This window comes from Chrysemys picta, chromosome 4 (genome assembly GCF_011386835.1).
Source record: "Chrysemys picta bellii isolate R12L10 chromosome 4, ASM1138683v2, whole genome shotgun sequence".
In the NCBI taxonomy this organism is placed as follows: domain Eukaryota; kingdom Metazoa; phylum Chordata; order Testudines; family Emydidae; genus Chrysemys; species Chrysemys picta.
In genome coordinates, this window is record NC_088794.1 from 142460751 (window position 1) to 142473313 (window position 12563).

At 47.1% G+C, this 12563-nt stretch overlaps 1 protein-coding gene across 3 annotated transcripts in view; it reads right to left on the reverse strand.

Moving 5' to 3' along the window:
• Positions 1 to 2293: 2293 nt before the first annotated feature.
• Positions 2294 to 12563, reverse strand: part of SIX6 (SIX homeobox 6) — a 133878-nt gene continuing 123608 nt past the window's right edge. Inside the window, exons 1-2 of one of the 3 annotated variants that reach the window (XM_005285903.4) lie at positions 6599 to 7170; positions 2294 to 3012 (exon numbers count right to left, since the gene is read on the reverse strand). In XM_005285903.4, the coding sequence (XP_005285960.1) occupies positions 2844 to 3012; positions 6599 to 7170 (741 nt within the window). In that variant the 3' untranslated portion in view covers positions 2294 to 2843. Of the gene's footprint in view, positions 3013 to 6598; positions 7171 to 12563 lie in introns of those variants that run through there. The other 2 variants (XR_010600811.1, XR_010600813.1) reach the window with 2 other exon arrangements.

The window sequence follows — 12563 nt, forward strand, 5'->3', positions numbered from 1 at the left end:
GTTATCTAACTAGATATCAAAATCTTCCATATCTATCTATCTAGAGAGAATCCGAACAAATATAAGGTCCGATATTGTTCCTATCCCATAAAAGTAAATGGCAAAACTCTCGAAGACTTCAATGGGTATTTGGATGGAAATAAAATATTTTACTCAATTCTAGCAGATTCACTTCACAGTTCGGAAGAAAATCTTGAGATAACAACTAATTGTTTGCAAGTGCTGCCTGTCAAGAAAATGCAGCGCTTAAAACGTAAAAAGAAGCCACAATACTCTTTGCGGATGTGTTTCAGTCACGGGCAAAACCGCTCCCTTTAAACAAGCCTGTAAATCACGTTCTCGTTTTTAATCTGAACCCTGTGTCCGATTTTAGAGAGATGTATACTATGGAGTTAAAGTTATATAGTTAAAACATAACTTCTTATCGTCAAACAAAATGAGAATTTGATTTTGAAAAAAGGTACCCGACCATAAAGAAAATTCTCAGCCTCCTCTTTTAACATAGAATTAGGTGATTGCATTGAGCACCACGGGATTTTAATTAGGAATGATTACTTTAAAAGGTAGGAAGTCTGGTAATACAGCAAAGCCAATATATTAATCCGGGCAACTTTCTATTTGTAGATATCATCTTGATCAGACTCTGTAGATATGCTGCTTTGGTGGGAAAAAACCATGTCTAATGTCTGGGTTTTTTTTTTAAAAGTGTCTTCTGATAACATTTTTTAAAAGTAACCAGAGTTCCTAAAGCTGTAAAGCGATTTAGCCTGGCTATGTTTTGAAATGAAACTAGATGTTTGTTTTTTTACAGGCACATATTCATAATGTATATTTCTCATCCACAGCTCTGTTAGTTTCTCATGCTATTAAAATATGAAATATCTTGCTCCAAACGGACTTAGAATTCAGTTAGTAAAAATCAGCCTCTGCGTGTTCGGCCCATCACTGTGGCGCACTGGAAAAAATACCGAGGAAAGATTGTGATCATAGCAGATTCAGTGCCGATGTTCCACCGATTAAAACACAAATTTAGGAGCAGCTAAAAGCTCAGCGCTAGGTGGGAATCTGCTTTCTGCAGCCGGGGAGCAAATATTAAGTGACTCTCTCAATGAAGTTTAATGACAACGGCTCTCTTCCCCACCCCCATCCCTTTTAAGAGACGTTTCCAGTAGATATGAGTGTCTGATTTGAAGGTTTCTTTCGATTCCTGAAGCTGCAACGGGACTGTCTCCTTTAGAAACCGAATGAGGATATTCGCGGTCCCAGGATTCCTTCAGTGGTCTGGGAAGCCCCGTGTCCCTTTGCTCCCCGTGTGTACAACGCTTCGCCTGCTACAACAAGCCAAGCAATCAGCTTATTCGGGGAGGCAAGTCTCTGAGGACAGGGAGGCAAAGGCAAGGAGCCCGAGAGGACCAGAAAAGCACAGCTCAAGCGATTTAAAGATCAATGTCAGAATGTATAATATAAAATCCTTTCGCTGGGGAAAAGCTCGGGCCGCTCTTTGGATGGCGTTGGCTTTCTCCGAGCAAAATCAGACAGGCAATGCACGTTAACGACCCGAAGCGACGGCCTGATTTTTCCCCCGGTCTGATCTATAATGGTGCTCTGGTCTGGAGGGTTATTTAATTTATGAGCCTCTATTTTATTTGCCAGGTAAAGAAGGGAGCTGCGGCTGATGTTACACGGAAGGGGTATTTATAGCCTTGCTTACAGGCTTCCTCCCTCCCCCATTCATAATTCACTGTTGATACAGCGCGAAATCTCGGCCATTCGAAGCAAGATACGGGCAAACAGCCAGATCTTGCTATGCGCCTAGCAGGCAGCCCTGTCTGCCCCCCTCCTTCACACGGGACTAACTAGAGCCGATATTCTCAGCTAGCCACATTCATTTCTCTTTACCGGCGTGGAGGAGTCCATTTCCCTCTGACCATTGTGCTCTCCAATGCAGATTTCCCAACGCTGCCCATCCCACCCCGTTTTGATCCCTTTTAACGCCTGTGAAATGGATTTGATATTTAATTACTGCTGAACTGTATAATAAACCCCGCGTGGGGAAGTCACGCAGAATCCAGAACGCTTCATCGCCTGCCGCTCTCCCTGTGTTGCAAATGAGGAATGACTAATTATTTCGGAACCAGGCAAGTCTCTGGTGAGATTTCAGTGGCATCAGAGAACCACCTCCTTAAGCCGACGGGCTCTGTGCATTGGCTCCGACCGTAAGAATTTAAAAACAGACCCTTTAAGTAAGAAAAGTTGCTCACCAAATATTTTATTATTGTTTTAGGCTGCTTCATACAGTATTGATCCTGCACATGCTCTACAAGTCACCTGTGCACATAGACAACAAGCCAAAATAATCATCATCATCATCATAGAAAAATCTACCATAGCAATCCCTTAAATAAGTAAATAAACATTATATATATATATAAAAACCCTTCAAAGTAAAGCAAAAAAAAAAAGAAAATAATAATAATAAAATAAAATAATAATAATAATAATAATAATAACAGCGTCTTTTCAACATGAAATACCCACGCGGGATACAGGGCAGGCGCTCAAACATTTTGCAACTTGGCATTTTTGTTTTTGAGGCATCGGTTCAGCAGATCCTTTTAAATAAAGGCGACAAACATTTCTGTGAATAGAGTCTCCTAGGGGTCTAAGACGGAACGCGCCCGCTGTTTGCACGGGAAGAGGGCATGCTCATGGATCATGGCGCCCTGGTGATTTGGCAGCCTGGGGTAGGCTCCGAGTGGGAACGCGAGCCAGGGTGTTCTGTAGGCAGGCAGGCACTGTGTTTAGCTCGATCGCTCTCCCCCTGTTTTGTCTTGGCTGTTGTGTCAGATGTCACATTCACTGTCGCTGGATGTGATGGAAATGGCAGAGGTGGCCGCTTTGCTGGACAGGCTGGCCGCGGGACTGGAGGCGGCCCCCAGCGGCTCCCCTGCGCTCTCCTCCTCGGCCTGCAGCGAGCGCACCGAGCCTTGGGATAAGACCTGCTGCTGTAGCCTGCAAGGAACCAGGAGACATATACAATCACATCGCAGCAACAGACGTATATCCCACCCCAGTCACGTATCCCACCCAACAGCTCCCCCACCCCAGTCACCTATCCCGGCCAACAGGCAACAGCTCCTTCACCCTAGTCACCTATTCCATCCAACAGCTCCCCCACCCCAGTCACCTATTCCATCCAACAGCTCCCCCACCCCAGTCACCTATCCCAGCCAACAGGCAACAGCTCCCCCGCCCCAGTCACCTATCCCAGCCAACAGGCAACAGCTCCTTCACCCTAGTCACCTATCCCAGCCAACAGCCAACAGCTCCTCCACCCCAGTCACCTATTCCATCCAACAGCTCCCCAACCCCAGTCACCTATCCCAGCCATCAGCCAACAGCTCCCCCGCCCCAGTCACCTATTCCATCCAACAGCTCCCCCACCCCAGTCACCTATCCCAGCCAACAGCCAACAGCTCCCCCGCCCCAGTCACCTATTCCATCCAACAGCTCCCCCGCCCCAGTCACCTATCCCAGCCAACAGCCAACAGCTCCCCCGCCCCAGTCACCTATCCTAGCCAACAGGCAACAGCTCCTCCACCCCAGTCACCTATCCCATCCAACAGCTCCCCCACCCCAGTCACCTATCCCAGCCAACAGCCAACAGCTCCCCTACCCCAGTCACCTATTCCATCCAACAGCTCTCCGCCCACCCCAGTCACCTATCCCATCCAACAGCTCTCCGCCCACCCCAGTCAGCTATTCCAACCAACAGCTAACAGTTCCTCCACCCTAGGCACCTACCCCAGCCAACAGCTTCCCCACCCCAGTCACCTATCCCAGCCAACAGCTTCCCCACCTTAGTCACCTATACTAGACAACCAGCCTTCCATCTCCTATCCCTTCCAACAACCACTTTACCCTCATACCAGTCACCTCTCCCATCCAACAGCCAACAGCTCCTCCATCCCAGTCAGTTATTCCAGCCAACAACCAACCAACCCCCATCACCTATCCCAGCCAACACCTCCCCCACCCCAGTCATCTATCCCATCAACCCCCACCCCCATCCCAGTAACCTATACTATTCAAAAACCACCCACCCCAGCCCAGTCATCTATCTCATCCAACAGCCACCCACCCCACCCCAGACACTTATCCCACCCAACAGCAAACCACCCCCTCCATCCCACCCACCTATCCCATCCAACCACCAACCAGTCCTCATACCCCAATCACCTATCTCTTCCAATAGCCAAACAGCCCTTGCACCACAATCACATATCCCATCCAACCACCACCCCACCCCACGCCAGCCACCTATTCCAGCCAACCAGCCCCCTAAACTCAGTCATCTATCCCATCCAACAGCCAACTGACCACCCCATCTCAGTCACCTATCCCATCCAACAGCCAACCGGCCACCCCACCCAGACCCAATCACCTATCCCATCCAACAGCCAACCGGCCATCCCACCTCAGTCACCTATAACATCCAACAGCCAACCAGCCACCCACAGAGCCACAATCACCTCTCCCATCCAACAGCCTACCAGCCACACTACTCCAATCATCTACCCCATCCACCAGGTAGGCAGCCACCCCAATCACCTACCACATCCTAAGAGCTAGCCAGTCACCCTACCATTGCGATCAATCTAATTCCAGCAGACGCAGCTAACTCGTCGCTCCATCCAGTCTATCCCCATCTCAACCATCTATTTTATTCCAATAGCTAACCAGCCTCCACCTATACCTCCCACCCCATGCCTAATCACCTATCCTATCCCAACAGCTAACCAGTCGCCACACATACCTCCCACCCCCATGCCTAATCACCTATCCTACCCCCCCATCACTAGCCAGTTACCCCTCGCCTATGTCTTTTATCCCAAGAACTATTATATTGGAACAGTTAAGGAGCCCTTTCACCCCACATATCTCCTACCACCGCGCCCCCACATACTCCCACCTTAGTCATCTACCCTATTCGAACAGCTAACCAGCCACTCCATACTATCACCCCCTCGCTATCCATGGCCAAGCCAGCCCCAGTTCCCCAGTCAGCCAAATCTAGCCAGGCATTTAGCTTCTGGCTGCAAACACACAACCGCCCCCCCCCCCCGGCTCTTTAGAGCTTCACCCTGTGCCCATGCGTTGCCCCAACTCCCTTCCTGAAGTCTTTCCAGCAGCTTCAATTCTTTTGAAAGGGGATCCCGGTACAGTGCATGATTTTGCCATTCACACGGGCGGTGTGTCCTGCCCACGTTTAGAAAGGCTTAAATCTTTTCTCTTACACGATTCCAGAAATAGGGATTGCTGTATTTTTATTTCATTTACAGCTGTCAGGCAATATTTATTTTTAATTATTTAGTCACGTCTTTCCAGAACTCTTTTTGAACCAGTCCAGGGTGCAACCCATGTACTTGTTCTAGTTATCTTCCTGCTGACTTCTGAAAAAAACAACAACCCAGGAGTCACTGGCAGGAATTTGATCCATAATTTGGAGATTCTTTTCCGCTTTCCGGGACATTTGCTCAAGTCGCTAACTCAGATAAATAATTCAAAACAATAACATTGCAAAGAAAAAAACCCCCAAACAAAACCATTTTCTATTGGGAAAAAACAACTAAAATAACCCAGAAACAATTCCTAAGGGTTTAAAAGCGCCCGAAACTGAATTCAAATGAATTAAAAATGAAAAGATTGTGTCTTGTAAATAATAAGGCTATTTTAAAGCAGATCTTGAAATATATATACAATATTGTTTCCTATTAGAACAATTGATGGTGTTTTCTGAAACGAGCTTGCACAATTATACTCATGGCAAAATAGATGTGTCTATTTTACGTAGCTTTCTAAATATCTTAAAGCAAAACTTGGAAAGGGAATAGATTTTTTAAAAATATATATTTGGTTAGCTTCTTTATATTTTTGATATTTAAACGGCTAAAGGCTGGAAAATGAGCGACTGAGCGAATGTTCCCCATCTCTGTATCATATTCATTATATTAATTATTAGAAACGGTTCAGAAAATCCTTTTCTGATGCCCCATTTAACGCGCTACTTCTTCAAGGGAAATACAAATCGTTTCTTGCGGCCTATCTATTAATTTAAGCTTCCCCAAGACAGATAATCTTTCAAATAGATCATTTCCTATGTTGCAATCTGAAGAATAATGTAAAGGCAAAAACATCCTCATAAAACAAAGCATCCCCGAAATGGCAACAAAACCCTTGTCCGCCGCAATGGCTCCAAGACACAGAAATAGCGTTCATATCTTTAATGTTTGACCTGGGGACAAAAGGCGAGCACGTACTGGAATTGGGGAAAGGGCGCAGATTTTAAGGGACTAACTGCATTAATTTCCGCCTTCCTTCTGTATTTATGGCAGTGCCAGTGAAAGCCAACAGCGTCCATGGTACGCATTGCAACCTTTCAAAGTATTAAAAAGCGGGTCTATCGCTCAGCTGCAGGGCAAGGCGGCTCTGCCAGCTTTATCCCAGCCGCCAAGCGTCCCCTGCTCGCGGAGGAGAAGAACCAGGCTAAGGGGAGCTTGTTCTAAACCGAAAATCAGGAAAACAGCAAAGTACCGACCTGTTCTTAGCGGCTGCTGCCCTGTCTCTTTGTCTGCGGTTTTTGAACCAGTTGCCCACTTGTGTAGGGGTAAGTCCGGTAGCCTGGGCCAATTCTCGCTTTTTGCTGGGGTTGGGGTAAGGGTCCTGCAGGTACCACTCCCGTAGCAAGTGCCTCGTCCTCTCCTTGAAGCAATGCGTCTTCTGCTCCCCGTCCCAAATGGTGCGGGGCAACGGGAACTTCTTCCGCACCCGGTACTTGTCCACGGGCCCCAGGGGTCGGCCCCGCAGCTTCTCGGCTTCCTGGTAATGCGCCTCCAGCCAGAGGGCCTGCAGCTTGGCGTGCGACTCCTTGGTGAACTTGTGGTTCTCCAGGATGTGGTAGAGCTCCCGGTAGTTCCCCGTGTGGAAGGCCACAATGGCCCGGGCTCTCAGCACCGACTCGTTCTTGTTCAGGGCCTCGCATGCCGCAGGGGCCACCGGCAGGGACCAGAGGAAGCGACCCAGGCGCTCAATGTCCCCGCTCTCCTCCAGGGTCTCGCAGACCCCGGCCACTTGCTGGGGGCTGAAATTGAGGATGGGCAGCTGGAACATCGAGGCGGCGGCGGCAGCGTCTCCGCCCTGGGGAGGAAGGGGAGGAAACCCACGCGCGGCGGAAGGACCCCGAGATCCCCCCGCCCCGCACGCCCACCCGGGAATCTGGGGTACTGGGGGGATTTGCTGAGCGCCGCGCGGCTCTGCTCCGCGTGCGCCTTTCCCCAGGCTCGCAGGGGCACTCGGGCGGCGGCGGCGGCAGCGGTGGAAGTGGCAGGGAGGGGAAGGAATTGGGAGCGCTTAGGCTGCTGTTTCCATGGGGGGAGGTGTGCGTGGGGGTGGGGGGATGGAGGAGGATGGAGGGGGGGTGGGGAAGGCGAAGAACAAGCCGCTGTTCAGATGCTGCGGGAGAAGCCTGGTTTGCTATTGGACTGGGCAGATTGGCTCCCCGGTTTCCATGGAGGGGGCTGTCACTCACTGTCAGCCTCTGCCAATCAAGGCGGAAGGCCGCGCGCTGGAGAGATTTCAGCACCTCCCAGGACTCGACAGCGCCCAGCGCCCTTTGGAGAAGAGTTTGACTTTCAAAAGGTATTTGCAAAAGCAGGAGGACGCGCACCCACCCACCGGCACGGCGAAGAACTCACGCAGGCAGAGACGTGGGGGGATATTGTCTGCAGCTTGCCCCAGCAGCCCGTTGCTCATCAGTCCTCGCGTGCCGAGAGCTAGGAGACCTTTCGCAAATCGCACCCTGAAACAAACCAGTCCCCCGCCTCCTCCCATCCCCACTGGCACGCGTGGGAAGGCTTTCTTCCGTGGAGAGGGCACCCTAGCAAGGCCGCGAAAAGGAAAATAAACGGGGCACTTTGGGGAGCGGACGCTATCGAATTGCACAGGAGACTTGGAGTGAAGCATGCCAATGTCACCACACACACACACACACACACACACCCCTCTCTCTCTCTCTCTGTGCAGGCTGCTGCTGGGTTCCAGTGAACCAGGGGACTTGTCTAGCTTCTTTTGAAGACTGCTACTCCCACCCCTGTCTCCTATAGAGCAATCCAGTCCAGGAGTGAGCCTTGCACTGCCTCCCAGACAGCTCTGCACAGTCTACTGCCAAGGAAAAGATGAGATCAGGTCCAACCAAGAACTCAGAGAATAAATGAAGCAAGCAAGCAACCATAATGGAATATTGTGAGAAGCACTCAATGGGCAGCCGATATTCGACAGATCAACCTCTCCCTCTCCCTCCAGTCATCTCCCACCCAGGGCCCTGTGACCCCCCTCAATAATTAGGGTGAGGGATTCATTTCGGGGAGTCTAGCTCCCTCCTTTGCCCAAATAAAGCTTTACATGTTTACATTTACAACCTAATTGGTTTCGGTTGAGTGGCCCCGAATAAACACCGAGAATAGCCATCGAGAGTGAGAAGTCATTTGTAGGTCAGGACAGCAACTTAAAGCAGATTTTAGGAATCTTTTAAAATATTGATCACCTTCTAATAATCAGCTCCGACTGTTCCTAAACTGAAGCTGATGAGTCTAGTCCTGGGAGAGAAACGACTTTATTAATATCCCTTCCACTCCTCCCCAAATAAAGAAAGAGATGTATTATGATCATGGCTGCCAGGAAAGAAATGAAATCACTTTCTGAACTGTTAGGATCCGTTGTGTTTTCTGGAGGGGGGGGGAAAAAAGCAGCCAAGCTTTATTCTAGATGGGGCTGCTCAGAGGCCGTTTCTTTGTGGGAACATTAGGAGCCGGGCTTGGAAAGGCAGCATATATTGGGAATTAAACTCAAGATGTTCTCTTACGCTCTGTGCAATGCAATTTTTTTTCCTGGAACAGTTGTCAAAAGAAATGCCTTCCGAATCTGATTTTCTCGTGTTGTTGTTTCTTAAAACAAAAACAAAACAAAATAAACAAAACAGGGGGGATCCTTTGCCAGTTGCCTATAGCCTGAAATTAACCAGATTTACATTTTTCCCCATCATCTCTCCGCAGAAAGGCACTGGACCGGAGCTCGCCGTCTTTTCTTTAGTATCAAGTACAATTTGTCTTTTGCTTGTGAAGATTTGGTAAATCAGAAGGCGGATAGATAGCGCAGATGGTTGGAGGTGTCGGGTCAGATTATGGCATGCCTCAGTACAGTGCTAAGCTCATTCTGACGGAAAACCCTGATATTATTTTCACAGATCTACACAGTTCACTTGAAAAAAAAACCTCGGAGCCATTTACATCATTTATGTGAGGCTCACAGCTAGCGGGATGGAAAGGCTTTCAATACTGCTCATTTTCATAAAAACCGACAGCGCTGGGGGGCGGGGGGAGGGAAAAATAAGAAGAAAAGAAGGAGAAAGAAGGAGGAGGAGGAGAAGCATGCACATAAATTCCCGAGCTCCGAAACACGCCCTAGAAACTTTTGAAATAGAAGCCTTTCAGGCTTCACCTTCTACACCAGTGTTTAATTTGCGATTCCACTCAGGATGTGTATAAGGACAGGCCACCGAAAAGACCCAGCTTGTAAACGCTTCTGAAACTCAGAAATCCAGAAAGACATTCCCCTCCCCACCCCTCCCCTCCAGCGTTGGGCAGGAGAATTAAAATGCGTGGCGCAATTAAGACAATAGGACTCGGTAAATTCAAAACAACAACCACCACCCTCCCCCCAGCACAAATCATCATTCAAAAGAGCATTGGAGGGTGTGAAAATGTTGCCGAGCAAGCGTGTGACAAGGTGCTCGAGTTTATAGAGCTGGCAGGTTTCCTGATATTATTTTCAGCTTTCCCCCCACGGTACCTAAAGTGCCGGTAACTCGCCCCAACGATTTCTCTTCCCTGTCTTGCCATTGTACTTTGAGCTATCTCCAGACCCTAAGTTCATCTTAAGGTGAACGAGGCAGGCTGTCCTAAGCAGGTATAAGTCACCTTCGAGCCTCATTTACCGGCTGCTAAGACCTTCTTGCTTCGGTGTGGCCGGGGAGTCTGTCTGGTTCACGGTGCTAACGCGGTAGTTATTTAGGCTGGTCAGATTTTTCAAAACAAAACAAAACGTAGGTAGGCTTTTAATGTGCACATGATCTAACAAGTGAGTTACTGGGATGCAGTGTAATGGCCATGAACAGAGTGGAGGCAGTCTAGATAATGAAAGTCAAGACCGTAGGCTAAGGAAATTCGAATTAAGAGATCCGATGCAGCTAGAGAAGACAAGGATCAGTACAATGTTTTGGCAGGCTTCTTCCCCTTGCCCCAGTTTTTCTTTTCCAGACCTTGAGCTGGGTGAGAAAATGCTAGCAGCCCGAAGGGGACTTTCAGCACCTCCCTGAGGGGAAATAAAAGGCATTGTACAGATATAAACCCAAATCGACCGGCTTAAATATGGCACTAGCTTTCAAGAAAAAGTTCGGATCTCCAGGGAAACTTCTGGGCATTCAGTGCCCACCCACCATGAGTAGTGGGTCTTAAATTACGAGAATTAAATGCAAACTTCTGCGTTTACATATTGTTACAATTTGAGACAAGCCGACACTGTTCCGAACTCGGTTGTGTCTTTGTAAAAGAGGAGTTAAAGACGGCGCACGGAGGGTCTTCTTTTTTTTTTGTTTCTTTCTTTTTCCTTTTTCTTTTTTGTTTGTTTGTTGGTGGGGCTTGTGTCACAAATGAAACACTACTTTAGAAGTGCATTAGTTTATTTTCTAAATAGATAGGACTTCCCCGACCCCTTCGTCTTTTAGGGAATTTTTTTTGGGGGGGGGGCAACTTTCTGCGAAAGAAAAAATTAAGGACTGAATAGTAAAAGTCTTCATTCTCATGCTGGGAACTTCCACAATATTTGCTCTACACCTGTGGGGGCAAAATGTTGCTCTTTGGAAAGGAAACTCTGCATTATAATAGAAGAACAATTCTGGGGGATGTATGTGTGACCAAGGCATTGTAATACAGCGTGTTCGCCTGCCTTTAGATTTGGCTGCTAGCAGGGTTTCTAAAGCGCGCTTCTTAGTGACAAATAAAGTGTTTTCATATATGCTTTTTATGTGTACAGTGTGTCTTGTTCGGCTTTCTAGTCTGATCAAGGACACTAGTAATAAATCACCTCGATGTGACAGATAATGGATTCGCGTATCTATGAGTAGCTTCATATGAAAAACAAAACGATCTTTAATTGCATGAAGTCTAAACATCATAGCCATCATATGCATGACCAGGAAATACCATCTCTCTCTGTATGTACTGTTTGTGATAGGCGTATATATACACACAGAGAGAGGGAGGGAGACACAGAGAGATAAATGACTATTGCATTTATTCATAGTTTTTATATTACATGAATATGCTCATTTTTATTACTATTACATAACAAGGATAATGATTTAGAGCCGAGTTCTGAACTCAGATACACAGGGATGGCTGTGGGGAATTATCCTTGTGTAACTGAACTCAGAATTGGGCCCTACATGAAGGATATTATTGCATCTTAGAACGAAAGATTATCATCCCTATTATATCTTTCACAGATGAACATAATCCAATCATTGGCCTATGTGAGCCAGACATCCATGAGGAAGTGCCACAAAGCCAAATTATGCTAAGGAGTGCTAGATTTTGATGTATCTTCAAATACCTTCACATGCAGAAACTACTGTATCCCAAGGGCTGTTAATTACAGTCACTAGAGATGTATAGAATTTTAAAAATACATCTGATGAGAAAATATATTTTGCCTTTCAATAGGCTAGATGACAGCAAATGATAGGTATTCTAATATAAAAAAAATCTTGGGGGAGGAATACTCCACTTTCCACTTCAGATTACACAGTATGACTGAGGGGGCATAGATACACTACAGATTGAGAGATGGAAATTCTTCCAGAGATGCTAAACAATTTTATGTTTACTGTTCTAGAGAAAGGTAATAACATTCCATTGAATATCACAGAAGTTACCATTTTACTGTACCACTTTAGCTGACACACTCTTTTTAGGAGCAAAACTTTAGCTATAGTTAAAAAATAAAACTATATACACCACACTTGCACAGCACATGGCAATCACATAGCAGCAGCAAAGCAGTTACATAAAATAACACAAAAGTGGCAGAAAAAGAAAGTTATCAGGTAACACATTTTCCACTCTCTTTCATAATATCTCTGTTCTTTCATGATGAGTAAGAAGTAGCTAGCAGTGAAAAAAGAAGAGGAAGGGAAATCAGAAGGGAAAGATCCAAAGAGAATCCCTAATGCCAAGAGGACTTTGTGTTATCTAGGGACCATTAACTGAAGCACCTTCTTTCCAAATATACATCTGCAAAGTCCTTCAGGCCTATCTGATAGTATCTCCTGAATTTAGTGTGTAGGACCACATTCCTGTTTTCCATATCTCCTCTGTGGATGCTGAAGTTCCTTCTGTCCAGGAGGTAGTTGTGGACCTGGTGGAATGCCCTAAGAAACTGGTTTGTCT